The sequence below is a fragment of the Hippocampus comes genome, unplaced genomic scaffold (assembly GCF_001891065.2).
Source record: "Hippocampus comes isolate QL1 unplaced genomic scaffold, H_comes_QL1_v1.1 scaffold48, whole genome shotgun sequence".
Lineage (NCBI taxonomy): Eukaryota > Metazoa > Chordata > Actinopteri > Syngnathiformes > Syngnathidae > Hippocampus > Hippocampus comes.
Genome location: NW_017808403.1, coordinates 886,751 through 914,148, shown reverse-complemented (window position 1 = coordinate 914,148; position 27,398 = coordinate 886,751). Strand labels below are relative to the sequence as shown.

General features: G+C 51.2%; 3 protein-coding genes and 2 long non-coding RNA genes across 7 annotated transcripts in view; 1 reads left to right on the top strand and 4 right to left on the bottom strand.

The window, feature by feature from the left end:
• LOC109508503 (E3 ubiquitin-protein ligase TRIM39) overlaps nt 1-5,542 on the bottom strand; it is an 11,219-nt gene extending 5,677 nt beyond the window's left edge. Inside the window, exons 1-8 of the mRNA XM_019858534.1 lie at nt 5,144-5,542; nt 4,327-4,409; nt 4,091-4,245; nt 3,858-3,962; nt 2,545-2,859; nt 1,574-1,702; nt 414-492; nt 295-321 (exon numbers count right to left, since the gene is read on the bottom strand). Coding sequence (XP_019714093.1) covers nt 295-321; nt 414-492; nt 1,574-1,702; nt 2,545-2,859; nt 3,858-3,962; nt 4,091-4,245; nt 4,327-4,360 — 844 coding nt within the window. The 5' untranslated portion in view covers nt 4,361-4,409; nt 5,144-5,542. The remainder of the gene's footprint in view (nt 1-294; nt 322-413; nt 493-1,573; nt 1,703-2,544; nt 2,860-3,857; nt 3,963-4,090; nt 4,246-4,326; nt 4,410-5,143) is intronic.
• Nucleotides 1,203-1,528, bottom strand: LOC109508504 (uncharacterized). The gene is made up of 2 exons (XR_002166675.1): nt 1,467-1,528; nt 1,203-1,428 (listed from the first exon to the last, which is right to left on the bottom strand). It is a non-coding gene; the product is annotated as an uncharacterized LOC109508504 (long non-coding RNA).
• LOC109508505 (uncharacterized) lies at nt 4,437-5,103 on the top strand. The gene is made up of 2 exons (XR_002166676.1): nt 4,437-4,495; nt 4,697-5,103. It is a non-coding gene; the product is annotated as an uncharacterized LOC109508505 (long non-coding RNA).
• A 91-nt stretch (nt 5,543-5,633) lies between the features above and the next one.
• On the bottom strand, nt 5,634-13,052 carry capgb (capping protein (actin filament), gelsolin-like b). Of its 3 annotated transcripts, none has more exons than XM_019858533.1 (9): nt 12,925-13,052; nt 10,092-10,285; nt 9,857-10,011; nt 9,126-9,293; nt 8,308-8,457; nt 8,140-8,226; nt 7,940-8,072; nt 6,869-6,960; nt 5,634-5,856 (listed from the first exon to the last, which is right to left on the bottom strand). In XM_019858533.1, the coding sequence occupies exons 2-9, from the start codon at nt 10,282-10,284 to the stop codon at nt 5,791-5,793; spliced, it is 1,044 nt and encodes a 347-aa protein (XP_019714092.1). In that variant the 5' UTR covers nt 10,285; nt 12,925-13,052; the 3' UTR covers nt 5,634-5,790. The 3 variants fall into 3 exon arrangements, with proteins under 3 accessions (XP_019714092.1, XP_019714089.1, XP_019714091.1); XM_019858530.1 differs by having other exon boundaries at nt 10,092-10,320; nt 12,925-13,027; XM_019858532.1 differs by lacking the exon at nt 12,925-13,052 and adding an exon at nt 11,251-11,418.
• Nucleotides 13,053-15,747: 2,695 nt separating this feature from the next.
• Nucleotides 15,748-27,123, bottom strand: polr2a (RNA polymerase II subunit A). Its single transcript, XM_019858272.1, has 28 exons — nt 26,753-27,123; nt 26,040-26,172; nt 25,834-25,970; nt 25,552-25,725; nt 25,167-25,448; nt 24,790-24,951; nt 24,468-24,688; nt 24,265-24,397; nt 24,052-24,176; nt 22,903-23,113; nt 22,600-22,809; nt 22,367-22,535; nt 22,171-22,265; nt 21,905-22,108; nt 21,599-21,821; nt 21,338-21,521; nt 21,080-21,251; nt 20,879-20,984; nt 20,552-20,757; nt 19,678-19,941; nt 19,367-19,574; nt 19,181-19,281; nt 18,832-19,119; nt 18,537-18,740; nt 18,258-18,444; nt 18,068-18,181; nt 17,575-17,724; nt 15,748-17,501 (listed from the first exon to the last, which is right to left on the bottom strand). Exons 1-28 carry the CDS (start codon nt 26,837-26,839, stop codon nt 16,351-16,353), a joined length of 5,901 nt encoding a protein of 1,966 aa, XP_019713831.1. The 5' UTR covers nt 26,840-27,123; the 3' UTR covers nt 15,748-16,350.
• Between the last annotated feature and the right edge of the window lie 275 nt (nt 27,124-27,398).

The window sequence follows — 27,398 nt, the reverse complement described above, 5'->3', positions numbered from 1 at the left end:
ACAAAAAATAAATAAAAAAACGGACATTTTCACCATAATAACGCAACATATTTTGTTTTCATGAGCTTTACGTATGTCAGATGTAGTTTCAGTTCCGTTTGGTTGATTTAAAAGCGTTTTGGTTTGAGTTTCTTCATGGCGTGTTTTTTTTTTTTCTGCCATTTTAGTTGTCGTCGTCTCATTGGTTTTCGTGAACGAGAATAACCCGGGCGAAGTCTCCCTAACTTTTCCCACCGCGGCCGCGTTATGCGCTCGGCAAGCAGCTGACGGGCGCGCGCGTCTTGTCGGCCTTACCTTCTGCGCTGCAAATCCAACTCCAAACTGCAAACAACAAGGGCGCAAGTTGATACAAACGGCCATCGCTCAGAGCGTCAAATCAATCGGGGCCGCGCGGTTGTGAAATGAAAAGCTACCCGAGTTGGGGATGTATCGGGACGTCCCCGCTTTCCACGTGCGCTGCTTTACCGGCAACCATAACTGCGGGATTGTCCCCTAAAAAAAAAGAACAATAAAAATAAATAAATAAACAAGCACGTTAGTTACCCTACTTCCCAGCAAAACTGTAAATCTTTGACCCGAGCCAATAAAAAAACAAAAACCAAAAAACTTTACAAGCCCAATAATGGCAAAGTGCAATGGCCCACTTGGGGCACTGCATCAAATGCGTGCCCGAAACGAAATGAGCATATTAAATCCGGTTGTCCTTGACCTTCTTTGATTGTGGGCAAAACGGACAACATTAAGTGAAGGACGGTATTGTTTGATTCAGGCTTGTTCGATACCGTTTGTTTTTTTCAGACCGATACCAATATGAGTATTCAGCCTTTGAGTACCGATACCTCGAGTACATTCGCAATGTCCGCTTGAACACAGTGCCTAAAAAAGAGGAACAAAGACCTTTCTTTGTGACGCAGATGACGACTCGGCCACTGTGTCAATCTGTTGCAGGATAGAACCAGCTAGTGCCCAAGGAAGACTTACTCCATCTCAAATTTGCTTTTTTTTTTGGGGTGGTTTTGCCTCAAGTATCGTTGGCTGGTATCGGCATCTCCACGAAGAACCGATACAGTACCTCCAAATAGGGCAGCGATACCGGTTAGCGGTATGGTCCACGTTTTTGACACACACATTTGAACATTTTTCACCCATTGATATATTTTGTACCTCATCGACTGATATCCTGGTTGGTTTAAAAAAAAAAAAAATCCTATGACAAAAGTTTGCCCATGGGTATTTCCGAGATTCATCGTGAGGGATGGGCAATAAAGGGCAACTGTGTCGTAGGTTATCGGCACTTATATAAACAGAGTGACCTGACTCATTTATTGCGCTCACGCACGCACACGTCGCTGTGGCATTACATAAATGGCGCCTTATCAGCTTGCTTTATGACTCCGAACTCGGTCTTGCCTTTTATTGCTTTGTGACCTCTGAGAACTCGGTCTTGCCTTTTATTGCTTTGTGACCTCTTAACAAACGGACTTGTTTATTTCTTTTTTTTTTTTCTTTTTTTTTCAAATTTCCTCATTCTTGATCTTTCCCAAATTTCCACACGACTCAATTGTGCGCTCACCACGCTGTCCTCCATGAGGAGCGACCAGGTGATGAACTCCAGCAGGGGCAGCAGGCTGACCAGTCGCTTCTTCTTGAGGCCCAGCAGGCGCAGCACTTTGCCCAGCTCGTCGCTGTGCACCCCGCAGCTCTGAGAAAAAAACAATTCAACAAAACATACTTTTTGTTGACATGGAAACTCCACTCGCTTGATTCTAACACACATAGCGCCAGTCATCACTTCACTTGAACATAGTTCCTTGGCATTGAGATGCCCCAAACCTTTCTGTCATTCAAATGTCCGCTAGCTTGATGCTAACACAAAACGCCAAACACCATAGACCGGCTCAGTGAAATTAGCATGGCTGCAACATATTGATGAAGGACACGACGACGTAACATGAAGCTTCTCAGCTCACATCAACTTGGTTCCCCAGCATCAAGATTCCAGCCATCCATTATCTGAGCCGCTTTGTCCTAAGGAGGGTCGTGGGTGTGCCGGAGCCTATCCCAGCTGATTTCGGGCAATCGGCCGGGTACGCCCTCCACCGGTTGCCGGCCAGTCGCAAGGTAGACAAATAACAACCATTCGTGCTCACCATTTCAAGTGATCCATTGACCTCCCGTGCATGTTTTTGGAATGAGGGAGCACAGTGGGAGTACCCGGAGAAAACCCACGCAGGCACGGTGGGAACATACAAACTTCACACAAGAAGCCCCTGAATCGAACACCGGACCATGCACTGCGAGGCGGCCGTGCTAACCAGTCAACGGCGTGCCGCCTGGCATTCGGATGCCACGATAACTTTGTCAAAGCCGAAAGTCAGTTAGCTTCATGCTAACATATAATGCAAAACACCATAGACTGGCTCGGTGAAATTAGCATAGATGCCCCATCATGATCAACTGCATGACGAGACGACGTGAAGCTTGTCAACTGACTTGAGTGTGTATGGGGGTGGAGTGTGATTTTTTTTTAAAGCGGTTTCTCACCTCGGAGACCTTCTGTACCTCCTTGGCCCACTCCATCACCCTCAGTTGTGCGTCCTCGTTGGCGTCTAAGTCCTTGTTGGGTTCTTCAGCCTCAGGTGAGCAGGGCTTGCCCTCCACGACCTGAGTCAACGCGTGAGGCTTCTCTTGCGAGACGTCGCCCATCAGGTTGGCGGTGCGAGGACGGACTTTGTCCACGTGACGAAGTTCGTTGGCCCATTCCAAGATGAGTTTACGGCTCTCCTCCAGACTGCGCTCGGTCCGCGAGTCGGACTTCGCGGCGTTGCTGGTCGTCGGCTCCGGAACGGAAACGGCACGCTGCACAAGCACAACAGTGACGACGCCATTTGGTCAATTGGCTTGGAATGCATTCGCATGGATCGACGGCCACTTTTTTCCTTTCGGTAGCCCTAAATGCCATTCGCTCAGCTGAGATTTATACTTTCCGGACGATGAAAAAGACCTATTTTGTCAGGATATTGTACAGTATTTTTTTTTCAAAAAGTAATCTTTGTGAGAGTAACGTCGTAATAAAAAGTCACAACTTTACAAGAATTTAATCTGTTTTTTTCCAAGAAAAAAAAGTTATCTTTGCACGCATCAAGACATATTTTGATTGAATGAATTATTTTTTTCCTGTTATCTTTACAGAAACAATTTGTCTTTTTTTTTTCATCAGGTTAAGCATTTGCCATTTTACGGGAATCCCATCTTAATTTAAGAAAAAATATACAGTACTTCGTTTTTCTGGACAATAACTCATAATCTAAGAAGACTAAGTATTTGTATTTAACAACAAAGGAATATTTTGTTTGCTTTAAACGTCATCATGTCAAAACAACAAATATGTCTTTGTTTTCAAGGAACAAAAAAACACTTAAATCTAAACAAAAGCAAATATTGTCATCTCATGAGGAGAGTTGTATGTTTCCAGGGGGAAAAAAAGTTGTCATTTTATTATTTTTCCTGTTGCGATTTTAAAAAATTTAATCTTACAAAAATAAAGTAACTTTTCAAGAACAAATTACTTCCACGCAAGAAGTCGTAATCTAATGGGTTTGTTTTTTTTTGTCAATGTTGACATGCGCAACGGCATCATTTGTCGGTGGTAAAAATTTGTAACCTTCCACAGAATGAGTTCCGATTTTTTTCCCCCTGCCTCACGTGGAACATTCCTTCCATTTGAATGAATTCTCCAACATTTCGGGTCGCTCCAGCATTCATTTCACGGGCTATTTGTACAGATTGGCGTGCCTGGCGCGTCGGCGGCCATAATGAGGAAGGGCCGATCGATCGGTTCTGGCCAACTGGTGTACCTTGCAAACCTGGTCCACTTGCTCCTTCCAGTGTTGGAGGAACTGCACGCACTCCTGCAGGCTGCGCAGATCCTTCAGGCTACTCTGGCGAGGCTGCTGCTGCGTCTGCGGCAAACATCCACGTGCAACTTTGAACGCTTGAGACGCGCTCAAAACGCGTTCGAATCTGCGTTTCAAACACACTGCGGACGCGGATGAGCAAAAAAAAAAATCAAAAGTGTTTGCTGACTGACGTGCGAGTGTCCGGTGAGTTTGCCGCTGGCGACGGGCCTGCTGGGGGCCGAGTTGTGGGCCTGGATGTCCTCCTCGGGCAAGCACCAGCGCAGGGCCCCGATGGAGCTGCTCTGCTTGGTGCTGTGCTCTTGCGCCTTCAGCAGCGAGACGTTCTCTGAAGAGGCCGAGTTAGTTGGTCAGCGCCGCGTGGCGTCGCGCACATCGGCTCCCGAGCCCGGCGGCTCTCGAAACTTACTTCTGTCCGATTTCAAAATGCTCTTCATCTCCATCGACGTCTCGTGGCTCCTCGGGAAAGCGAGCGGCTAGCTAGCTAGCTAGCTAGCTAGTCGGTACATGGGTTAGCATAGTCAAATATCTCACTAGCACTGTCGTTCGAATAAATATTCGCAATTTTACACATGGAGGTAGTTAGATATCTAGCTAGTTCGATATCTAGTTCCTTAGATATCAAGCTACTTATAAACTAGTTGGCGTGAGCGATTTAGGGGAATATTGTAATAGCTATTTTTTTCATCCCTCAAGATTGCGATTTAACCTGCAATCATTTTTTTCAAGGGCCCTCTTCCCATGTGGGATTTTTTTGGGTGTTTGTTTAACAAACACAGGTTTGTCTGTATTATGACAACAATGAGCACATTTATTTTACACAAATGTGGTCTTATCGGTTAGGCTTCCGATAAAATAAAGGCAAATAAACCACAAATCTACCTCAAGTAGACTTGTTACCTGACTAAATACTTTGATTTGCAATTTTTTTAAGCATTCACTTTCACAACTCCGTAAAATTGCACTAAACAAGTGTCGCATACACGTCTAAATTTAGACAATAAAAAGTCAGATGACAACAAAAAATAGACTTCTCGCCAGGTCAACCACAAAACATCAGAATTATTTCCGATTCTTTTCGGTTTTGGTACTTTTGCCAAAAAAAAGAAAACAATCTTTCAACTTACTATGTTTCTCTGTAAATTGTAATTGTAAAATCAGTTGAGTCCTGAGGATTAAAAAAAAAAAAAAAAAGAACATGAATAACTGGCAATTAGGAGGAGTACCTGTAGTCGGAGTAAACGGCGGTGAAGCTCAGCAGCTGCAGATGACAACTGGTTGACCTCTGCTGCCTGTCTTGTCGTTTTGATGGAGTGTCTCCTGATCTTTGGACCCTTGATTTATTAACACTTGCCTGGCTACCTTGAAGCCGCATGCCACCTTCACACACAGACACACACACGCACACACATGCATGGCAAGGAACGATCTTTTACAGCTGAGACAATAAAGCCTTGGCGATCACCGAGTGTGACGCACAATGTGAGTTTACAGTGGCTGGACTTGGCCAACGTGACTGAGCCTTACAGAATCAGAAGTTCGTTTATGTGCGTGCGTGCGTGTCTGTGTGTAAAACCAACCATCATGCCAATGTTTTTATTGTTTTTTTAAATATAGGGTTTGTCCTCATTTGGATTGCACGTGAGCCAGAGTCCAACACAGCTGACAAACTGTAACTGTCAAAAATCGGAAATAAAACCCCACTTTCTTTTTGCATTTTTATTTGACCAACAGAAGAATCCTGTTCCATTTGTGAAAGTGACATCACAAAGCTACACATGGCCTGTACCTTTTGTACATTTCAGTCAATGCGTAAAAAAAAAAAAAAAATGGTGTTGGTTTTTCTCTTGAGCGCTGCTATTTCCAATTTGGGTTAGTTCCAGTTCTTGAAAAACTGCTTGAACATGACGGTCTCCTTCCCCTGTGGCAGGATCTCCACCTGAAGCGAAACAACGGAGAGCCCAGTCCATTTTTTTTTTCACTTGTTCTCCATTTGGAATTGTTTTTGTTTGCTACTTTTCAAATGTTCTGACGTTTTCCCGCAAAACAACGAGCTCCCTTGTAACATTGCACCTTCTTCTCATAACATGACCGTTTTCCTTTCAAACAATCCGACTTTTCTGAACATCACTTCAAAGACTTTTTCTTCATTCCCTACAACCTTTCTGCAGAATAATCCAACTTTTTCTGATAACACGGCGATCTTTTCTCAGATTAATACTTGGAATCTTCCATCTTGCTCTCGTAAGCGTAAGACTTTTTCTCGTAAATTTCCAGTAAGAATTTGATCATGTTCCTCGTCAATTTATGACGGAGAGTTTTTTTTCTTTTCCTTGTAACCTTATAACCTTTTCTGCGAGTGATACGAATCATGGTCCAACTTTTTCTCACAACATGACAGTATGGGGGGGGGGGGTAACCATCTGAACCATTTCAAATGACAACTTTTGTCATCGAGTTATGAATTTTACTGCCTCACTTTGATTTATTTTTCTTGTAGCAATATGACCGCTTGCCGTGCCATTGCGTCTCGGAATATTATCATCGTTTTTTTCTCATGACATAATGCTCTCTCCTCAAAACATGACATTTTCTCATCGCAGTACCACTGTTTTTGTGACCGTACAACCTTCTGTCATCACAATGTGTTTTTTCTTTTTTTTTTTTATCCTCACGATATGTTTTTTTGTGCAGTTATAAAAACGGTTATTGTATATCATTGAATGAAAAAAAATGTTACTTTTGTACTTAAGCTACATATTGGAGTCTGGTCTCTCCCCGCCCCCTTTCTCTCTCGTGCACGTTTTCAACGTCAACACAGAGTGTGAGGACTTTTGCCACCTTTTTCTCAAAGTGATCGTTAAAAAAAAAAAAAACAAACAAACGAAACTGCATGAGCAGGCGATAGAAGACAGTAGGAGCTGGAGGGAAACGATGGCGGTGTGCCGCACCTGAGTTTTCATCCTGGAGTAGTTCATCTGCTCAATCAACTTGTCGGCCATCTGCAGGGCCACCCGCTTCTCCTCCGCGTTGGCCCCGACTCCTGCCACATATTATTGGGATTAGGGTGGATATATTTTCTTTTTTATATTGAATAGAATGACCTGACATTGATGCAAAAGCTTGAAAAAAAAATCAAACTGCAACGGACAGTTAGGACTGCGGGAAAAACAATCATTGACACCACCCTACTCGCTCTCAAGGACTTGCACGCCGCAAGAACCAAGACAAGGACATGGAAAATCCGACCGGACCCTCCACACCCTGCCCACCACCTCTTCCAGCTACTCCCTTCAGGTAAGCGCTATTGAATCGTGCGGACCGAAACCAGCAGACATTCCAACGGCTTCTTCCCTCTCGCCCTGAACTCCCTCAGCAATCCATAGTGGCTCTTTGCAAATTTTGCACCCACCCCCCTGTGGACCAGCATTACCGCACTGATGGTTGGCTCCACGTACCTGAACTATTGCCGTTGATCAATATTCCACAGCAGCAGACGCGCTCAAGCCCGCAAGGACTTTTGGCATAACTGCTCACCTCAAGTTGGACGACCATTACTGCGGCCGGGGACGGCATGGCTCAGTGGTAGAGCGGTGAATGAGGTAACACGGTCAAGCGCTTTTGAGTACCCGAGGTAGAAAAGCGCCATACGAGTGACAGCCCATTTCGAAACGGTGCACCAGCGGCACAACCGTCACTCGTATCGTATCGCACCACCGATCACTTGATCTCTGCCGGATTGACTCCGCACATTGTCGCCCAGCTGTCATTGGGTGCTACGACCGCACAACGGTACCCGCACATTACGGAAAGTCTTTCGAGACCCGTAGGTCATGTCTTTGTTTATCGTCGTGCAAACATTTTTTACCCAGACAGCATTTTAAAATGCAAACCGCTTTCAGTTGTGCCGCTGAAACCGCGGCTCCCGTCGCGCCGTGAAGGTTTTGGGTGAACCTGTGAACGGGCTTCCCAATGAAGCGTAGCCGCGGAAGCTCTGCCCCGCTCGACTTCCAAGCGGTCACCTTTCCACACGAAAATCTTCCCGTTGGCGCCGTTGTCCAGGACGAAACAGTCGTCACGAAGCAGCAGCTCCTTGGCAAACGGGCTCTTGGCCGAGACGTTGGTCAGCGACATGGAGCCGGTGGCGTCGGAGACCTGTCGGAGAAGGCGTGGCGCTGATGGCGCTGTTTGGAAACTTGGGCGCCCGCATGCCGCCGCTGACCTTGTAGAGGGAGGCCGCGTTGGAGGCGTCCGCCTCGCTGTCCTCCTGCGGCGTGCTTTCGGCCAGCTCGGGCTTCGGTCCCAAAGCCTGTTCGGAAAGCATCGCGCTTGCCTGGACGCTCGTCAGCTTTGCCGTTAAATTCTGTGCGGGGGAGCTCGGCGACTTTACCTCAAGCATTTCGGCGGGCTCCTCCCCCTCGCCGGCGTCCACGATGCGAGCTTTGCCGTGTCTGTCGGCGTCGCGAATCAGCGAGGCGATCTCCCGCACCTTCTGTTTCTCAAAGACGTTGGCCTGCGACCCGCTCCAGGACACGATGACCTGCGGGCGGCGACGGGTGCTTCGCTTGAGTCTCTGTTTTTCCGGCAAATTTTGTCTGTTCCTGTCTGCGTCCGCACAGCCATCTGTGCTTTGTAATCCTCACATTGTCAACATCGGCTTGTTATTCATTTATTTACTTCTCCGTTTTTTTTGTCGACGCGCAGCGTCCACACAGTTGAAAGCACAGAGAAGATGCGGGAATGAATGAGAAGAGAATCGCGTCGTAACCAGTCATAAGAAGCTGGTTCGGAACAAAAGTTGAGCACGTTGTAGCGCATATTTAGTCAATGACGTGTCCACACAATTGTACGTAGACGTATATTTGTAGATCACTTACTTTTTGACATTTTAGGGGAAGCTGAGCTTCCCTTGCAGTCTTAGAGCAATCGCCTCTGACTCGGAGTCCATATAGAGGGCTCCCTCCGTCCTTTTAGCAGTTACCCACAATGCACTACCGGCGGCCATATTGGAGGGCTGTTATGAACAAGCCATACACGACGTGACGGAGCCCTCTATATATGAAGGAGTTGAGTCACTCCCGGTCTTTTTCTTCTTCTTCTTACTATTTCTTTATTGACCTGACAAATTATGTTTCTGTTCGACCTAAGTACACGTGCGGGTACATTTCTTGATTTTTTTTTTTTTTTTTGGCCACTTCCGGTCCTCACCTCTCCAAGGTCCAAGATGAAGCAGTCGCCCTTGTTGAAGCTCTTCCAGGACAGCTCCACCTCCTTCGCACGGATGTTGCGTTTGCCTTTAATCTGGTACAAGCGCCGCACCGCCGCCGCCGCCGCCGAGCCCCGAGGCTTCCTGAACCCCGACTCCACCCCTCCATCCTGTGAAGAAAAGCTCCTCTTGGTACGGGATACGGGGCGTCCCGCGAAACAATCAAACTTCAAATGTTGCGTGCACAAAATTCAGAAGCGTGACCTCGTTTGGAAGGCTGTATTCTCGTTGTCCTCAGATATGCGGCTACGGGGAGAACGTGCAAACGCTATATATGCCTTCCTCACGTCTTGGCTGGATGACTTTGGGGTTTTGTTTTGTTTTTTCAATGAGATCGCTACGTTTGTTTCTTGAGCCGTCGGCATAGCGGCGAACGCAACGAGCGCGTACGCTTGAGGAATCTCTCGCACCGATTTGCAACCCTGCGACTCGAATTAAATCCGCTTTCAAATGAAAGTAAGCTTTTTTTTTAATTCGCTTGTCAAGGCTGTGTTCAGTCTTGGAAATATATTTCCGGCGTGTGGCTGAGAATCTGCGCCAAACGGCAAGGCATTGCGGCACGTCAACGAAAAGAGCTCAGCCAACGTGAGGGTGGAGATGGACAAACGGAACGATCGGCTTTCCCCGAAAGCGTGCAAAACTTGTCAAAGAAGTGGGTGCCCTCAGGCCAGACCTTGTAGCTGACACCTCTGGGGAAGAGATTCATGAACTGTGGGGACTCGTAGCCCTGCGCCTGCCTGTGCTGGATGGGGTCTCCGCCCAGGAAGTTGTCAAGTTGGATGGCCAGCATGGCGCACGCCACCTGCTCGTCGTGTGACGACTTCTCGCCTGAATTGGATCGGAACGGAAAGCGCAGCGGCGTTAAGAGGCGCCCTCCGCGTCGGCATCCGGCGAGTGTCAAGGCCCACCGATCCACATGTGGAGGTCGCTCCCCTCTTCTCCGCGGTTGTCCAGGACCAGGTAGGAGTCGCCGTTGTAGAAGACCCCCACCTGGGAGGCGGGCACTTGCACAGCCTTCATCTTCTCCACCCTCCACACGCGCAGGCCCGGCACTCGCACCTCCGGACCGAACTGCCCCGCGACGGCCTGGAAGGGGAGCATGCTGCGCGAAGAGACGCGGAGCTGGATGACGCTGTCCTGCACCAAACCAAAGGCATTCATCCATCGCTCGTCCTCATTCGGGTCGGACTTTGGGCCAGGCTCCGGATGCGCCCCGCCGGGCCGGTCGCGCGGCGCATCCACACAAACGCGTGCTGACGCTCGCTGGAGGATTCGGTCTTCGCCGATCCCGACGTGCATGTTTTTGTAGTGTGGAAGGAAGGCGAGATTGGAACATCCAAACCGTCGACCGATCGACGTGCCGGCCCTTTTGCCGTGCCCGCAAGACAACGGATCGAAAAAGGGGACATCCCAAGATGTCAAGGATACTTCCTTGGATGGGCGCGGGGAGAAGTGAAAGCGCGTAATTTTGACCACGTGGTCACATTCAGACCGCGGCTTCACTTCTCCACCCGACTTCCTCTTTGGATGACGTCTGATGGGGATGATTTGAATCGTAACCTTTGTCTACAAAGCGTTTGGTTCTTTTTTTTTTTTTTTTTTAAATGACATACTCGCAGGATGTACACACAGTAGCTCTTGTGATATTTTGGTCGGGCGGTTGATTGCGCTGCGGGGCGTGAAAGATGTGCCTGGCCCAATAAACGTTGGGCAACAGCGGAGTCAACAATGAGTCATAACCTCTCCTTATGTGGGATAATGAAAACGCTCTAGCCAGGAGATACAAGTCCTTATCGTTTTGCCGCGCAGAGGCTCCAATAAATATTTAGACAGACTTCTATGACACCACAGCGATCATAGGAGTCAGCAGCTTGCGTTTCGCTCCAACGGAGGCGCCGGGCTGCGGCCGAAAGAGATAAACAAGGAGCCTCGTTCGAGTAAGTGCACAGGCCAAAGGGCGCGGATCTACGTCGACTATCAATACTGGAACAGTAAATGACCTCACCCCCCCCCATCCCCAGAAGATTCAAGTCATCATCCCTTGGCGAAGAGCAAGATGCACTCAACTGGATGATGTGGCCCGGTGCCGTGCTGTCCGACTCGGACTCCATCCTCAACGGGTTGAGAGGAGTCGGCTGGAGGGGTTCCGGCGAGGAGTTTGTGCTCATCCGTTCTGGCTCGGTTGCAACATACAGTGGGTGGGACGTAACCGAAGCCGCTGCGGTGAAAGCCTACCTGGGGCGGAAGCGGGGGAGGATGGAGTTGTGGTAGGGTCGGGTTCCTAGATACAAGCGCTTTGGGGACAGCGGCTTCGTGTCTTCGCTGAGCCTCAACATTTAGCGTACGAGCGTTGCCCAACCTTCTGTGCGCCCAGGAAAATATTCGGAGCGTTTCACTTTTGCCGCTTTCCATCGTATCATCGTCGAACATCACGTGGTGCGAATGTAAGAGTGAACGGTGTCTGTAGGCAAAGGAATTTGGGCAACGTTGAGCGATGCCGCTCATCCATCTGATTCCCGATGGATTGTTATTGGGTGAGGGAATGAAACTATAAAGCCCCTTCCATCGTGTCTTCCAGGTTCGCAGTCCTGCTACTTTGCAGATTTATGTATTTTTTGGGGGATAGGTAATAACTCTCTTTTGCTCCAACGCTCTTCCATTCCTTCATTTTCAACACGGCTTATCCCGGAGAGAGTCGCGGGACGCTCTTTTGAATCAGCTCACATTCCACAACTAGATGCCGGTGTACTTATTTAGTTTGAGATGGTGGAAATTTGAAAGAAGAAGAACGAATCGGGTACAGGCACAGTGTCGTCGTTGTTGAAAATGATTGACTAGCATCTGTTGACATCCTGCTTTTTACCCCCACAGCTGTCAGTCTATTTTGCTGGCATGATTATTGATGTATGTTGTCAAACACTAAGTTTGGATCGGTACTCTGTCACACACTTTGTACCGACGATATACTTTATCCATTGCTCTTGCGCTAACACGATACATCTCTGATGTCGATTGACACATTAATTGTCGTAAAAATGTTTGTGTGATTGAAATTAAAACAGGACGGCACCGTGGTCGATTGGTTAGCAGGTCCGCCTCACAGCACAACAGACGTGGGTTTGATTCTGGGCTCCGGCCTCCCTGTGTGGAGTTTGCATGTTCTCCCTGTGCCTGCGTGGCTTTTCTCTGGGTAATCCGGTTTCCTCCCACATTCCAAAAACATGCTTGGCAGGCTGATTGAACGCTCGAAGTTATCCCGAGGTGTGAGCGTGAATGGTTGGTTGTCGATGTGTGGCATGCGACGGGCTGGCAACCGGTTCAGGGTGTTGTCCCCCGCCGGCTGCCCGAAGATAGCCTGCAGCATGCCCGCGACCCTTATGAGGAGAAGCGGATTCCAAAATGAATGGATGGATGAAATAAAAACAACCAGTTGAAAAATAAAGAATTCTTGGGAATCGTTGCAGTGGAGAACAAGCCTCCCACGCCCTCACTTTCAGCAAATTTGAAGCGGCAGCCGAGGGAAAAAAAAAATACAACCAAGATGTCAACATTAAGTGCTGTGAAAGAACCAACAAAAAAGTGAAGCAGCTTTGCACGGAAAATGTCTGACTCTTTTCATCCTCCTGTCGCAACACTTCAGAGGACGGAAGAACCGCTACGACGAGCAAACGAGGAAATGAAGGCCGAGAAAAGAAAGTATCCAACAACGAGTGGTTTGACGAGTAAGGTTGAAGGGCTTACCTTGGATAGAAAAGAGCGCTGCGGCACCAAACAGGCAAGGAGTGGAGGAAAGAGCGCTTGTGTGGGCGAGAGAAAGAATTTGTGTGTGTTTGGGACACAATGACGCACACGCAGACCGCATATTTCCTGCATGCCCGGCCCAGCTCCCCTGCCTCGAACACAAATCACCACCAATCTGATTGAAGGGAGTCGTTGAACTCGTTTATTTGGCCGGATCGCGGCGATCGAATCGCGCTCCCATTTCAGGGGACTGAGCGACGACATCAGTTTCCACGACAGTATCGCCCAATTGACAAGGTGCCATTTGATACGTCAAACTCCGGTAAAAAGTTCTATTACTGTGACTACGACAGCGACAGAGCTGCAGGAACACTTGAGATTAGCCTTTGAATGGCTCATTCCTGAACGTGTTCAGACAGCACGATGGCGCTTACATCAGCAACACGCTTCAATTTAAACAACGTAAGCAACACAATGTATCTCTGAGTGTTCCCTTTTTTTGTGAGCAGCGTGCTCTCTCTCTCTCTCTCTCTCTCTCTCTCTCTCTCTCTCTCTCTCTCGCTATATCCATCCATCCATTTTCTGATCCGCTTCTCCTCACAAGGGTCGCGGTGGAGCCTATTCCAGCTATCTTCGGGCAGTAGGCGGAGGACACCCTGAACCGGTTGCCAGCCAATTGCAGGGCACACACAGATGAACAAACATCCACGTTCACACGCACACCTAGGGACAATTTAGACTTGCAGGGGTGTCAAACTCAGGTCGTGGAGGGCCGCTGTCCTGCATGTTTTCCAATCTCCCTGTTGCAACACACCTGATTCAAATGAACAGGTTCAATGTCAGGCTTCCGCAGACCTTGCTGATGATCTGATCATTTGAATCAGGTGTGTTGCAACGGAGAGACTTTGAAAACATGTAGGATAGCGGCCCTCTAGGACCGGAGTTTGACACCTGTGATTTAGAGTGTTCAATAAGCCTGCCATGCATGGTTTTGGAAGGTGAAAGGAAACCGGAGGACCCGGAGAAAACCCACGCAAGCCCGGGGAGAACATGCAAACTCCACACAGGGAGGCCGAAGCTGGAATTGAACCCGGGACCTCTGCAATGTGAGGTTGACGCGCAAACCAATCGACCACGGTGCCGACAAACATTACCTGAAACACAGTATAGCAGGGAATGGTGAAGTCACGTTTGGTGTCGGACATAGCTGAGTAACAGAAAAGCACTATTAACTCAACGGGTAAAAACTTTCATTCGACAAAACGTAAAATTAAATAACAATATAAAAAGCGATTTGGACTTGGGACAAATCAGGGAACTAATTAAAGACATAGCACCGTAGAAAAAGGAAAAACAAAGTTAAATATTGTAATTAAACTATAAATGAATCCGGACCGTCAATGAAACGTGACTTACCATGTGACTTCCCTGGCAGCTCTGCCTGAACTACGGCGGAAGCTAATGCCATACTGTGCGCTGTTGCGTCACTTCCGCGGTAATTTAATAAACACAATATATCACTCCGTTACATATATATATAAAATCCTCCGACCCATAACAACGCGCTTTGTTCGATGAAGTAAAAAAAAAGGAATAAAATCTAAAATCCCTCGTGGAACCATTTCTTTGTACGCAAGGCAACAGCGACCTCTTGTGTGAGATGCAGGTGGAACACGCGGTCGTTTTCTTGGAAGCGAAGCAGCTCACGATGATTATTTCGTTTCCAAAAAATGATTTTCAAATCTTTGGGGTGAACCGTTTTTCTTGTTTGCGTCAGCGGTTTTGTGGATGTGATGTCAACAGTGGTTAGGAATGACCATTTTTAGCCAGTAGCTAAATACGGGACAAGCGTGCCATCCAGTACAAAAAAAAAAAAAAAAAAAAAAATTTAAAAAATTAAAAAAAAACCAACACCACACATTTATTGTAAAACTTATTTATTTTTCCCCAAGTCAAAAACAGAACAGAGAACGACACAGTGAGATTGTGAAATAATTTCTATAGAGCGGCACGTTGACGTTTTTTTCTTCCTCTGCATGAAACCCTGTCTTGCCCTCGGACGCCCATTCGTACAAAGCTCATGTTTCTCAACAGACTGGACAGTGCCCACGACAAGGCAAGTTAAGTGGACACACGAGTTAACCAAGTGGAGAAAAAAAAAGCAAACCAAAAAAAAAAAAAAAAAAAAGCTTTATTACAAAAAGCCAGGAGGTGGCATCCTCTCCAATTTTTGCGAGGAGCAAGCGACGTTCACCGCTTAACATTTATTCTTTTCGGGATTCCCTCCCCCCCCCCGTCAGAATCCAGATTCCTCCAGACATCGCTAAGAAAAATAAGTGGCTGGAGAGCGGAAAAGGTAAGGAAGTCAACCTTGTTAAATGAACGAGACAATATCTGGAAAAGGGAGTCACGTTGAAGCCACTTTATCTTGTGGCTGCTTCATCAACATGAACACGAGAGGAGGACCGATGGCGACCACGTCGGGTCACAACTTGGGACAATTCAGGCGTTTGCGTCGTTATCCATCTGAACTTGAGTCACCAAAAGGCGCGAAAAAAGCAAAAAGACAAAATATTATTCACACGGAATAGTCATTTAACCTTCGGTCATTAAATAAATGGAATAGTCAAAAAGAGTTGAATAAAAACAGGGCAAACCTCAGCAGGGTCTGGAAATATTTCAACCTAAACAGTTGGATCAACGTGTTAATTACCCCCCCACGCGCCACCTCCATGCAAAAGATGCCCAAAGCACTGCCCATTTCTTCATCATGTCAAAATGAAGACAAAAAAAAAAATAATTCCCCGCGCAAAGGGAACATCCTTTTTTTTTTTTTTTTGCCTTTGATGCAAAAGCCTGCGAGATGCCAGAGGGTGGGAAGGTGCTGGTGGCTGTTTAAGACATCATTCAGTCTTTGTGGCGTGAAGGACAAAGCTGGGAGGATGCATGACGCACGGTCAGGCGCGATTGCTCCCGTGCCATACAAGCTATAAACAAACAAACAAAAAAATAGGGGAGGGCGGGTGGTGGCTGGCAGGGGTAAGGTGAACCGTTCCTCCATTCATCGCCGGAGCAAATGACAGTCCTTGTTCTGAAAAGGCTTTGGGCAAAACGTTGGCCTTTGCAGAACAGCTTGACGCCCACAACACTTCAGAGGCCGAAAGCAGTGAATTGGAAAGTTAAAAGGAAAAAAAAAATGAACCAGCTCTTCTTTTCCTTGTCACCTTCTTTCTGGGTTTTGCCTGGTGCGGGTGGGTAAAAAAAAAAAAACTACTGAAAAACGGCAAACCCCTGCCTTCAGGTTGAGCAGTTTCTTTCCAGTAATAGTTTGGGGAAGCGAAGGCCAAGAGAAAATGCTGCCACGGTGAAAAAGGCGAGCGGCCTCGAGGCGCCGTCCGCTCTCAACCGCTTCTTCTCCGCAGCCCCTCAGTTGTTCTCCTCGTCGCTGTCGTCGGGGCTGATGGCCGGGCTGTAGTTTGGCGAGGTGGGGCTGTATCCGGGCGAGGTGGGGCTGTAGGTGGAGCCTTTGGGGCTGGTTGGAGAGTACGTGGGCGAGGTCGGCGAGTACTTGGGCGACGTCGGCGAATACGTCGGCGAGGTGGGGGAGTATTTGGGGCTGGTGGGCGTGTAAGTCGGGGAGGTCGGGGAGTAGGTGGGCGAGGTGGGGCTGTACTTGGGCGTCGTCGGAGAATAAGTGGGCGAGGTCGGGGAGTACTTGGGAGAGGTCGGGGAGTACTTGGGTGAGGTCGGGGAGTACTTGGGCGAGGTGGGGGTGTACTCTGGGGAGCTGGGACTGTACGAGGGCGAAGTCGGGGTGTATTTAGGCGAGGTGGGTGAGTAGGAGGGGGAGCTGGGGCTGTACGAGGGCGAGCTGGGTGTGTAGGTGGGCGACTGCGGGGTGTAACGCGGACTGGAGGGCGAGTAGGACGGTGAGGTGGGAGAGTACGAGGGGGAGGTGGGAGAGTAGTTGGGGCTGGTCGGTGTATAGTTGGGGGAGGTCGGAGAGTAGGAGGGCGAGGTGGGAGAGTAGGAGGGGGAAGTCGGGGAGTAGCTGGGCGAGGTGGGCGTGTAGTTGGGCGACGTGGGGCTGTAGCTGGGGCTCGTTGGCGAGTAGGAGGGAGAGGTGGGGGAGTACGACGGCGAGGTGGGGGAGTATGACGGGGAAGTGGGGGAATAAGAGGGGGAGGTGGGGGAGTAAGAAGGAGAGGTGGGGGAGTACGACGGCGACGTTGGGCTGTAGCTGGGTGAAGTGGGGCTGTAGCTGGGCGAGGTGGGCGAATAGGAGGGAGACGTCGGCGAGTAAGACGGCGAGGTGGGTGAATAGGAGGGGGACGTCGGGGAGTACGAAGGCGACGTGGGCGAGTAGGACGGCGACGTGGGGGAGTAACTCGGGGAGGTGGGCGAGTAGGAAGGGGAGGTCGGGCTGTAATTGGGGCTGGTGGGGGAGTAAGAGGGCGACGTCGGGGAATAGGAAGGCGACGTGGGCGAGTAGCCAGGGCTCTGGGGGGTGTAGCCGCCGGGGGAGCGGGGCTCGTAGGCGGGTGACGTGGGCGAGTAGTTGGGTGACATGGCGCCACCTGGAAAGCAAAGGAATTTTGACTTCATCGCTTTTCCTCAGCCCGTTTCACCACCAACGAGAGTTTCACTCACCTGGAGAAGGGATGTAAGGGCTGGCAGGTCCGGGGGATCCAGGGGACCCGGGAGTGGGCGACCAAGCCGGGGAATAACCCGGAGAGAAGCCGCTGGCGTCCGACGCCGCACTTGGGGAGAAGCCGGCTGCTCCGGGGGTCATGCCGCTCCCTGCGGGAGGAAGAGAAGCTCACAAATTTACGGCGAGGCCAGGGCAACCAACACGGATGAATGTGGTGCTTGTTTGGATACCCCCCCCAACCCCAAAAAAAAAAAAAAAAACCACACACACGGGAAGTGGACCCTGTAAAAAATAAATCAATAAAGGCCTTTGAAATTGTACATTTTGGGGGTTGGCAGTTAGGCCGATTTTGAATCCAAGTCTCTCGGTTGCAGTTTTCCACTTGAATTTCAGGAAGGGCGTAAAAGAGGAAATAGGCGCAGTCTTTCTTTCAGCAACAAAGCCCCCCCCCTCCCAACAAGTCTGGGACCAGCGGCAGAGGCACATACTCACCAACACTGGGAGACCAGGCGCCGTGGGCCGGTGTTGCGCCGGTGTTCCACGGGGTCATGGCAGGGGAGCGGCCACTCATGGGACTCGGCACAGAGCCAAAGAACATTCCGGTGGCTAAAAAGCAGAAGACGGCAATTGGAAACGCGCCACAAAAGAAAAAGGAACCCTCTCAAGAGTCGTCTCCACTTACGGCCGGCGACGCTGATGCCGGGTATGTTGGTGGGGATCTCCATGCCGTACTTGCACTTTTCCGCATCCAGGAGCAGGTCGAAGCAGCCCGTGCCGGCGGGAGCGAGCTGGCCCAGCATGATGTTCTCAGACACGCCCTTCATCGGATCGCTTTCTCCGTGGGACGACGCCTCCATCAACACATCCACCTGAGGCAAGCGGTGCAGGGGGCGGGGTTAGCATCCGTTTCCGGGGGGCGGGCCGGGCTTTGCGGCCAAGGCGGAGCCTCGCTCGCTCTCACCGTCTCCTCAAAGGAACACTTCATGAGCGGCCCCGTGTCCTGCCGGTTGATGCCGTGACGCGTGATGGCCATCAGGTGGCCGCGGCACGTCATGGTGTCGCACAGCAGGGCCAAGTGCCGGTAGTTGACGTAGGAGCCGTCGAAGGAGATGACGTGGTACAGCTCCCTCTCCAGGGCCTTCCGCACAGCCTCGATTCCGAGCACCTGCGTCAAGAGCGGCACACGGTTCCCCATCGCACGGCCGCTCAATCGAAACCCGAAAGACGGCCGTGTCCGCGCGGGGCGTGCGCCGTACCGTGAAGATCTCCACGATGTCGTTGGACGTGGTCCTGACGGGATCCACGTCCTTCTCGCTCAGGACCCTCATGAGGCTGACGCCGTCCGTCTCCAGGATCCACTCCTGCAGCGCCTTGAACTCGCCGTCCTCGGTGATGATGATCTTCTTCTTGTTGTCCGTCTGGGGCAGGTGCATGTACACCTTGCTGATCTGCTCGATGCCTTGCAGCGTCATGTCCGTCAGCATGTTGGACTCGATGCACCGCAGGAAGACGTCGTCGTCCATTTTGTCCACCACCTCTTCGTCCTAGACGGCAACGACGTTTGAGCGGCGCAAGATGGCGGCCGGAGACGCTTTCTTTTCTCACCTCTTGGAACTTGTTCTCGTCGCTCTTCATGATCCGGATTCGCAAGACGAGCTTCTCCGCGTTGTCGTCATTGAAGATGCAGTTCAGGTCGTCTCCGAAACCTTCGTGAGCGTGCGCGGGGGAGGCGTTAGTAGGCCGCCGCCGCCGCCGTCGAAGGAGGCCGCTCGCCCGGACGCGCAAACGCACCTGCGTTGATCTTCTCGGCGATCTGCTCCATGGTCAGCTTGCGATCGGTCATGTGCTTGCGGTCGAGCTCGATGCGCAACAGCCAGGGGGAAATGCGGGTCACGTCAAAATCCGGCATCTCGTAGTAGACGTTCACCCACTCCTGGTCCTCGGCCACCACCGTGTTCTGGGGGTTGGGGTCGTAGTAGATGGCGGTGTTGGCGGTCACCTGAAACCAAATGTTCGTTTGGGAGCGTTAGTTCTGCAGACGGCGAGCAAGCAAACGGGTCATTTTCGGGACGTCTCGTCCCGTCCCGTCGGGTCCCCTTCACCTTTCTTAGTGTGGTGTGCTCGAGGCGACAGAGGATGTCTTTGGCTCTCTCGGCATCCCTCGCGGCCTGGCCCAGCAAGAACACCGTCAGCGAGGGCGTTTTGGGCTTCTTGGAAATGTTGATCAACTCCTTGAGACGGGGCACGCCGAGCGTCACGTTCTTGGCCGACACGCCGGCGTAGTGGAAGGTGTTCAAGGTCATCTGAGTGGCCGGTTCTCCGAGAGACTGAGCGGCTAGCGCGCCGACCATTTCACCCGGATGGGCCTGGGAGGGAGAAGGAACGAGGAGAACCCCAACAAACCTCAGCAATGGGGAATTTAAAAAAGAAACAAAACGGCGCCTAGGGTTAGGGTTATTTTGATGGCAACCCCCCCCCCCTCAAAAAGCGCCACCAGATGCCATTGCTCACCATGCTCGCTGCAACTTGACGCATTTGTTATGGCTCTGCTGCGTTTGTCACTCTCAGCCCAAAACGCGATGCTCAGTGCTCTTTTTTTTGGTTCATATATGGGTGTGTGTGTGTGTGGGGGGGGGGGGGGTGGTACACAGTCCAACTTGCCACAAATTCACTTTTGAAGTTGGCAACTTGGCAAAGAAGCGATGGAACGCCAGAGCGTCCGGGCTTCAAGACGGTCGGGTTGTTATGCATTAAAATGGGCATGATGGCACAGACTGTTCGACAGAACCTGTATTTGTTTTGTGGACGGTAATTTTGAAAACGGTTTTCAAATATTTGGGATCGAGTCATTTTCCACACACTACTTACCATGATTTAACCCCCCCCCCCCCCCGACTCAAAACTAAATAAAAATCAACTCTAATGAAAGATCCAAAACTTTTAAAAGTGTGCCCCCCCCCTCCCCACTCAACTCACAACAGAGTGGTTGAACTTGGTCTCGATCTCTCCCAGCAGCCAGTCGAAAGCCTCGGTGGTGAGGCGGAACTCTTCGGTCATGCGCTTGGAGCAGAGGGTGGAGCGCAGGTGGATGTTGAAGAGAAGCGTGGCGTTCTCTTGGGCCTGCCTGCTGAGCCGGTCTTCGCCGTTCACAATCACCAGCTTCTTGCTCAGCTCCTGAACACCTGAAGAAGCGGCCGAAAAGTCTCAAGTCTTCAACCGAGCGCCGTCAGGTCGCAACGACGGCTACGAGTTCACGTCATCGGGCAAACGTTCGCTGAATATCAAAACAGTTGGCCGACCAACCTTCGACAACCCGAATTGGATTGAGGTCGGTCGGAGTCCGGGTGTTGATGCGGAAGATCTTCTGCGCGTTCCAAATCATTCGGGCCAAGTTGCACGGCAGCACCACCTGTCGGGGAGGAGGAGGAGGAGGAGGAGGAGGAGCGCAAGGGCAGCGAGTGAGCTCCGTCGGCGGTACGAGAAAGGCCACGCGCGTGCGCACACCTTGCTGTCGCCGGTGGGGAAAATCGTTCGGAGGTTCTCCCGGTCCTCCTTCATCTTGTCAAACTCTCGCTCCAGCGTGCCTTGCACGTGGGCGTTGGTCATCACGTCTTTCACGACGTCCTCCTGCAACGTTCGCCTCAGCGCCCGCTCGTTGCTGCAGTCGAACTTGAACCTGGACAGACGGGACCACGTTGGATTGGCGCGCGCCGGCCGTCGCCGAGCCAAGCGTCAGCGAGGACGGGCGGACACGAGCCTTACTTCTTTTCAAAGGCTTTGTTTGACGGCTTGAGCGTCGCCATATTTTGGAACTCGACATTCTCCCCCGCCAGGCCGTCTTCGCCGTAACGCAGCTGCACCACCTGGTTGATGGAGTTGCGCACCGTGCCGTCATACTTGACCATCACGGACTCCATGGACTTGATCAGACGCCGCTGGATGTAACCTGGAAGGGCGCCACAGGAACGCGATCAATGGAAAGCCCGCCGACTGACGGGAATAAAGCCAAGTTGTTTTTTTTACCGGTCTCAGCGGTCTTGACGGCCGTGTCGATCAGACCCTCTCGACCTCCCATGGCGTGGAAGAAGAACTCGGTGGGCGTCAGGCCGGCCAGGTAGGAGTTCTCCACAAAGCCTCTGCTCTCGGGGCCGTAATCGTCCTTGATGAAGTGAGGCAGCGTGCGGTGTTTGAAACCGAACGGGATTCGTTTCCCCTCCACGTTCTGCTGCCCCACCACCGCGATAACCTAAGGGGACGCGTGGGATTGAGTTGGCGGGACGGGCTCCGAGCCGTTCACCTCTCAAGGCCCCACCGGGGGGCCCCCGCTACCTGCGAGATGTTAATCTTGGAGCCCTTGGATCCGGCCACCACCATGGACTTGAAGTTGTTGTATTCCGACAGAGACTTCTGGGCCGACGAGCCCGTCTTGTCACGGGCGTCGTTGAGGATCCGATTGACCTGGTTCTCAAAGGTCTGCCTCAGCGTGTTGCCCGGGGTGGGCTCCAGCTCGTTGTTGTGGGCCTTCTCGATGACCTGCCGACGGCACCGGCAAAAATTCAACCTCTGCCGGCGGCTGCCCGATGCCTCGCACTTACTTCTATCACATCCTGTTTGGCTTTCTTGATCGTGTTCTGGATGTCCAGGTAAGTCTTGGCATCGGCAATGGAGTCCCCGATGCCGATGGAATGACCTGCGGGCCGGCAAGGGGGCAAGAATTGGGAGTTGATCAGAAAATCTCCCCTCCCCCCCGGCATGTCTTTGCAGTCGCAGCAGTGTCGTTGTCGGTCTTGCCTTCGATGAGCAGCCAGTTGTTGACCACCGTCTGGATGTTGGAGTAGAAGAGTCGGGTGACGTCGTGGCCCATCTCCAGGTAGGAAATGTGGACCAGGGAACCGGCCGACGTTCCCAGAGACTTCTTACACAGGATGCCCATGATCAACTCGCCGTTTTCCACGATCACCTGAAAGCAAAAACAGTCAGCCGCAAGCCCGCCGGCGCGCATCGCAAAGGATGACGCCAGATACCTTGGTGTCGCCGGGCGAGATGTGTTTATAAGGACCGCTGTCTTCGTCGTCCGGATGCGTGCTGTGCGTGCGGATGACGTTGATGTGTCCCGGGATGATCAGGCTGAAGATCTGCTTGCCGGTCCACAGTGGGCGGGGCTTGAGGATGGCCGGCTGGGGGACCTTCCCGTCCCAGGTGGAGAGGAACATCAGGAGGTTCATGACTTCGCCCTGCGGTCGAGGAGGAGAAGACGGAGGAGCGCCGTTATCTCACGAGCCGAAGCGACTACGGTCGTGCTGCCGCCGCCGCCGCCGACTGCGCACCCGCTCTAAGAAGACGTCCCTCTTGGTGAATTTGCGCACGGCCGTCAGAGTGTCCTGCACGATGCCCATGACGGGCCTGTTGGACTGGGGCGTGACGATCATTCGCGGCACCATGGCCAGCTCTTGGATCTCGGCTCTGGTCTCCAGGGACTGCGGCAGGTGCAGGTTCATCTCGTCGCCGTCAAAATCGGCGTTGTAGGGCGTGGTGACACTGCGGGGAGATGACGGTCAGGGCGCGTCAAGGCCACTTTCGCTTCGCCCCATTTTAAACACCCGCGGTGAATGCACCGTCAAGTCTGATCAAATGGGAAATTGTTCTGCGGAACGTGAGGGCCAACGTCTGTTTCAAAATGTCACTGATTACACTGGCAAATTCCAATCACAGATGGCCCTGAATATAGGTTTCATCTGATTAAAAAAACAAATACAAATCCGGGTATTTTTTTTTTTTGTCCCGCATCAAGTTGTTTTTTAGCTTGACCTATAAAAGCTTGCGCCAGACAACATTTTCCATATATGGCTGATTTGGGAGTCAACCAGTCCTCCTTCAAGCGTCTCCAGCTGGTCCAAAATGCTGCCGCCCGCCTCTTGATGGGTCCTCGTATAAAGAGAGAGCACGTCACTCCTACCCCGGCATCCCTTCCCCGGCTCATTTTAGACCTCTTTTGAAGATCCGATGCTTTTTGTTTTCCAATCTTGAAATGGCCTGGCCCCATCTGACCCCTCGGAGCTCCCTGCCCGGTGCCTCCGGTCTGTGGACCGGACGCTATTGCAGTGCCGAGGACTAAGCGCAGGCTCAGAGGGTACGGAGCCTTTTCCGTCGCCGCTCCCTCTCTTTGGAATGACCCCCCACGCATCTTCAAAACTCGTCTTCAAGCTAACTTTTAGTCTTTGGAATCCACATTAGGCTTGATTTTTAGGTTGACCGATTTTGCGCGTTCTGCTGTCTTTGTTCTCAATTAATTGCTTTCTTGTTTGTGGTGTGAATTCTTTCCGCTCCGTGTAGAGCATTTTATAGACAACGGCGCTTGTTTTCAAGCGCTCTCAAAATACACTCGAGTTGAGCCGAGTTACGATGATGATTTTGACGGCACCATTGGCATCCTATCAACCCCGGAAAGAGCAGATGGGCGTATCTCCGAGTGGTACCTCAGGTTGAGCCGAAACGTGGACCAGGGCAGAATTCGAACCCTGTGACCCATCATGGACATTTTATGCAGTGTGGGCTGCCGGTTAAAGATGATGATGTCTCCGTCACACATGTGTCTCTCCACCTAAGAGCAGAAGGCGCTCGCCGTCAGTGCCGGTCGATGTTGTTGAAGCGGGTGGTCGCGCATGTCATGCGGATCGCTCGAATCTCACCTTGTAGCCAATCTGCAAATGAAGGTCACTTGGTTTGGGGTGAAATCGCAGGTCAATTCTGTCTCCGTTGTCGCGGATGATGTATTTGGCTCCGGGGTACTGGCTGTTGCCTCGTCGCACGAGCTCTTGCAGTCTGGCCACAGGTCGGAAGCAAAGTGAAACCATTCGTCCGCCACGTTCGGCCCGCCGAGCACCTCTCCTACCTGTCGTTGTTGAAGGGCGTGACAATTTCCGGGAAGGTCATATTGGCGGCGATGGATCGCGGGACGCCCACTTGGTCGATTTGGAGATTCGGATCAGGCGTGATGACGGTTCGCGCCGAGAAGTCGACGCGCTTGCCCATCAGGTTGCCTCGGACTCTGCCTTCCTTGCCCTTGAGACGCTGTTTGATGGATTTGAGAGGACGGCCGGACTTTTGCATTGCCTGGGAGAGAGAAGGCCGGGTGTGGGAAGCGGCACGTGCCAAAGGGTTACAAGGCGCGGCATTTCGGAAGCGCGCCCAAACGAAGGCGCTTTCAAACCTACTCTGGGCAAGCCTGGGAGCTCGTTGTCCACCATGGTGGCCACGTGGAACTGGAGCAACTTGACGTCCTCTGCGATGACGTGGGCTGCGGCGCCACTTTGCTCGTTTCGCCTCAGCTGGTTGTTGATTTTGACAATGTCGGCCAGCTTGTGGGTCAAGTCGTCCTGGAGGACGCAAGAGGTGTGGAACAGAGCTCATTTCACTCCGATTTTATTAAGCCTGGGGCAACGGAGATGGATTTGAGAGGGCCCGTGTCGATTTGGCAGAGTCAAGTTCCGATAACCGATCGATCTCCCGGTTCAATCATTCAGCTGTGTTTCACTTTGAAGTGCAATACTTCCGAATTGAACTTTCCATAGGTCATTCAAACGCGACTCACCTGGTTCCGGGCGGAGCCCTGCATGACGACGGCCGGCCTGACGGCCAGCGGAGGCACGGGCAGCACGGTGACGATCATCCATTCGGGTCGGGAAAACTTGGGATCCATGCCCAAGATGATGTCCTCCTCGTCCGAGATGCGCTTGAAGATCTCGTGCACGCGCTCGGGGCTCAGCAGGATCTTCTTCTCCTGTGAGTCCTCATTCACGTGCTTCCACTCGGCGTACAGCTCCAGGCCAGAGCGTCTGATGCGAGGCTGGTAGCGCCCGCAGCCACCGTGTCCCTGCAACCAAGATGTGATCATTTCGGTTGCCGTTGGGTGTTTTTTTAATTTTTATTAACTCATGTGCAGCGTGTCAGTACTTTTGCCACCTCTGTCAAAATACCTTCTCCTTAGTGATGTCCTCCTCGGTGTCCTGCTGCTCCATCCCAAATTTGTTGTCCATCTCCTCGCCTCCTTCGCAGATATTTTTGCCTTTGCACAGCTCGTAGACGTGCGTCAAGCGCTTCCTGGGTTGCCCTTTGGACTTGCCAAGGATGTCTTTGATCTTGGGATTGTTCTGTGGGGAGAAAAATGTTTCTTTCCAAAATGGACAGGTTCCCACTCAAGTCTCATCCAATTCCCACTCAAGTCTCATCCATCAAAAGGGGACGCGACGCACGCTTACCGCATCCACGAGTAGCTTGGAGCAAAAGAAGCAGACGCAACGCATGACCTTCATTATCTTGGATATAAAGCCGACGTGAAAGACTGGCTTTGCCAGTTCAATGTGGCCGAAGTGTCCCGGGCATTCAGTCATGTTACCTGGGAAGGAGCAAACGCAATGTCGGCACCCACACAAATGCCGTTACGACGCCGTGACAATAACCGTACCTGCACACGTCTGACATCTTCCACTTCGCTCGATGACCCCTTGTCTCGGGTCCATAAGACCACCAAGTTTTGGACGACCACCTTCTGTCGTTTCAGGGTATTTGATACCCCCTTCTGTTACCGACATTCGTTTCTAAAAGACACAACACGTGGAATCAGTGCCACATCTTGGCAAGTCATCAATACATTTTGGCGAGCACCCTGCTAACATCCATCCACCATTGGGCCACCTAAGTTACATGCAGTAGTTTCTCGTGAAATGGTTTGGCAAGGATTGCCGACAGCTTATCAATTTGAGGGTCAGGGGAAAAAATGCATGACTGACTTTTTTTTTTCAATGCAGTTTTATTTATGATTATTGGTATTACTCCACTCACGACCACAAGCCTCCCAAAACAAAATCGAACAGCAGTCCACACCTCGCGTACCGTGTTCATTCGTGACAAAATAAACCATTGTAAGAGCGCGCAGGAATAGTTCGGACTGAAAGTGGTGTGCTTCAAGTTTGTTAACTTCCTCGAACATGCTCGCTCGTTAGCTCGAGCCCAAGACGAGCTAGGCTAGGCTAACGGCTAGCATTGTAGTTCATTGTAACTCGAGCCTTTGGCACAAATGTCAAAGTACAACATAAGTCGCGAGATCGGGGAAGGCGTGTGCATGATTTGGCAATGCGGAAATACAAAGCTCCCAATTCCCCCCGTCAGAAGACCTACAAGCTCATCAGGGCTGATGATGCCGAACTGAACTCTCTTGATCGTGCGCAAGGGGCATGCGCTGTCGCCGGAGGGCGGTCCGTGCATCCTGTCTCTATTCAAAAGACGCGTCCTTCCTCGACACGTCGCTTTGTGTGAGCAGGAACAGCCGCTATGTAGTCACCACGGTCCCGAGCAGGCCACCAACGGCGACCGGAAAGTCTCCGGTAGCGGTATCCCAGGGACCCCTCTTGTCAGTCGCCCTATCAAATCGAACTCAACGTGCTTTTTTTCCCTTTTTAGTCGGTATAGGAAGCGGCTACCGTGCCCCTTCCCTTTTCCGATCTACACCGTGGTGCGCTCTAAGCGCTTCTGAGCTGTAGAACGCCCAACGAGCTGTTATATAGACTGAGAGGCTGCTACGGGGATGCCTGGTCAGCTTGGCAGGGTCTGAAATTCCGGTGGGTGGGACTTTCCTCACTGGAAGAGAACGTTCATTGGACGCGCTCGTCAGTGCTTTGAATAAATTATTTTCTCTTATCGCGAGCCAATGAAAATGACCGTTTATTTTTCCAGCCAATCCTAAAAAAGGCGGGTCTTAGTTTGCTCAAAACACAATCGTATTGGCCAGCTCTCAACCGATTACGCAAGCCTACGTATGACAAAC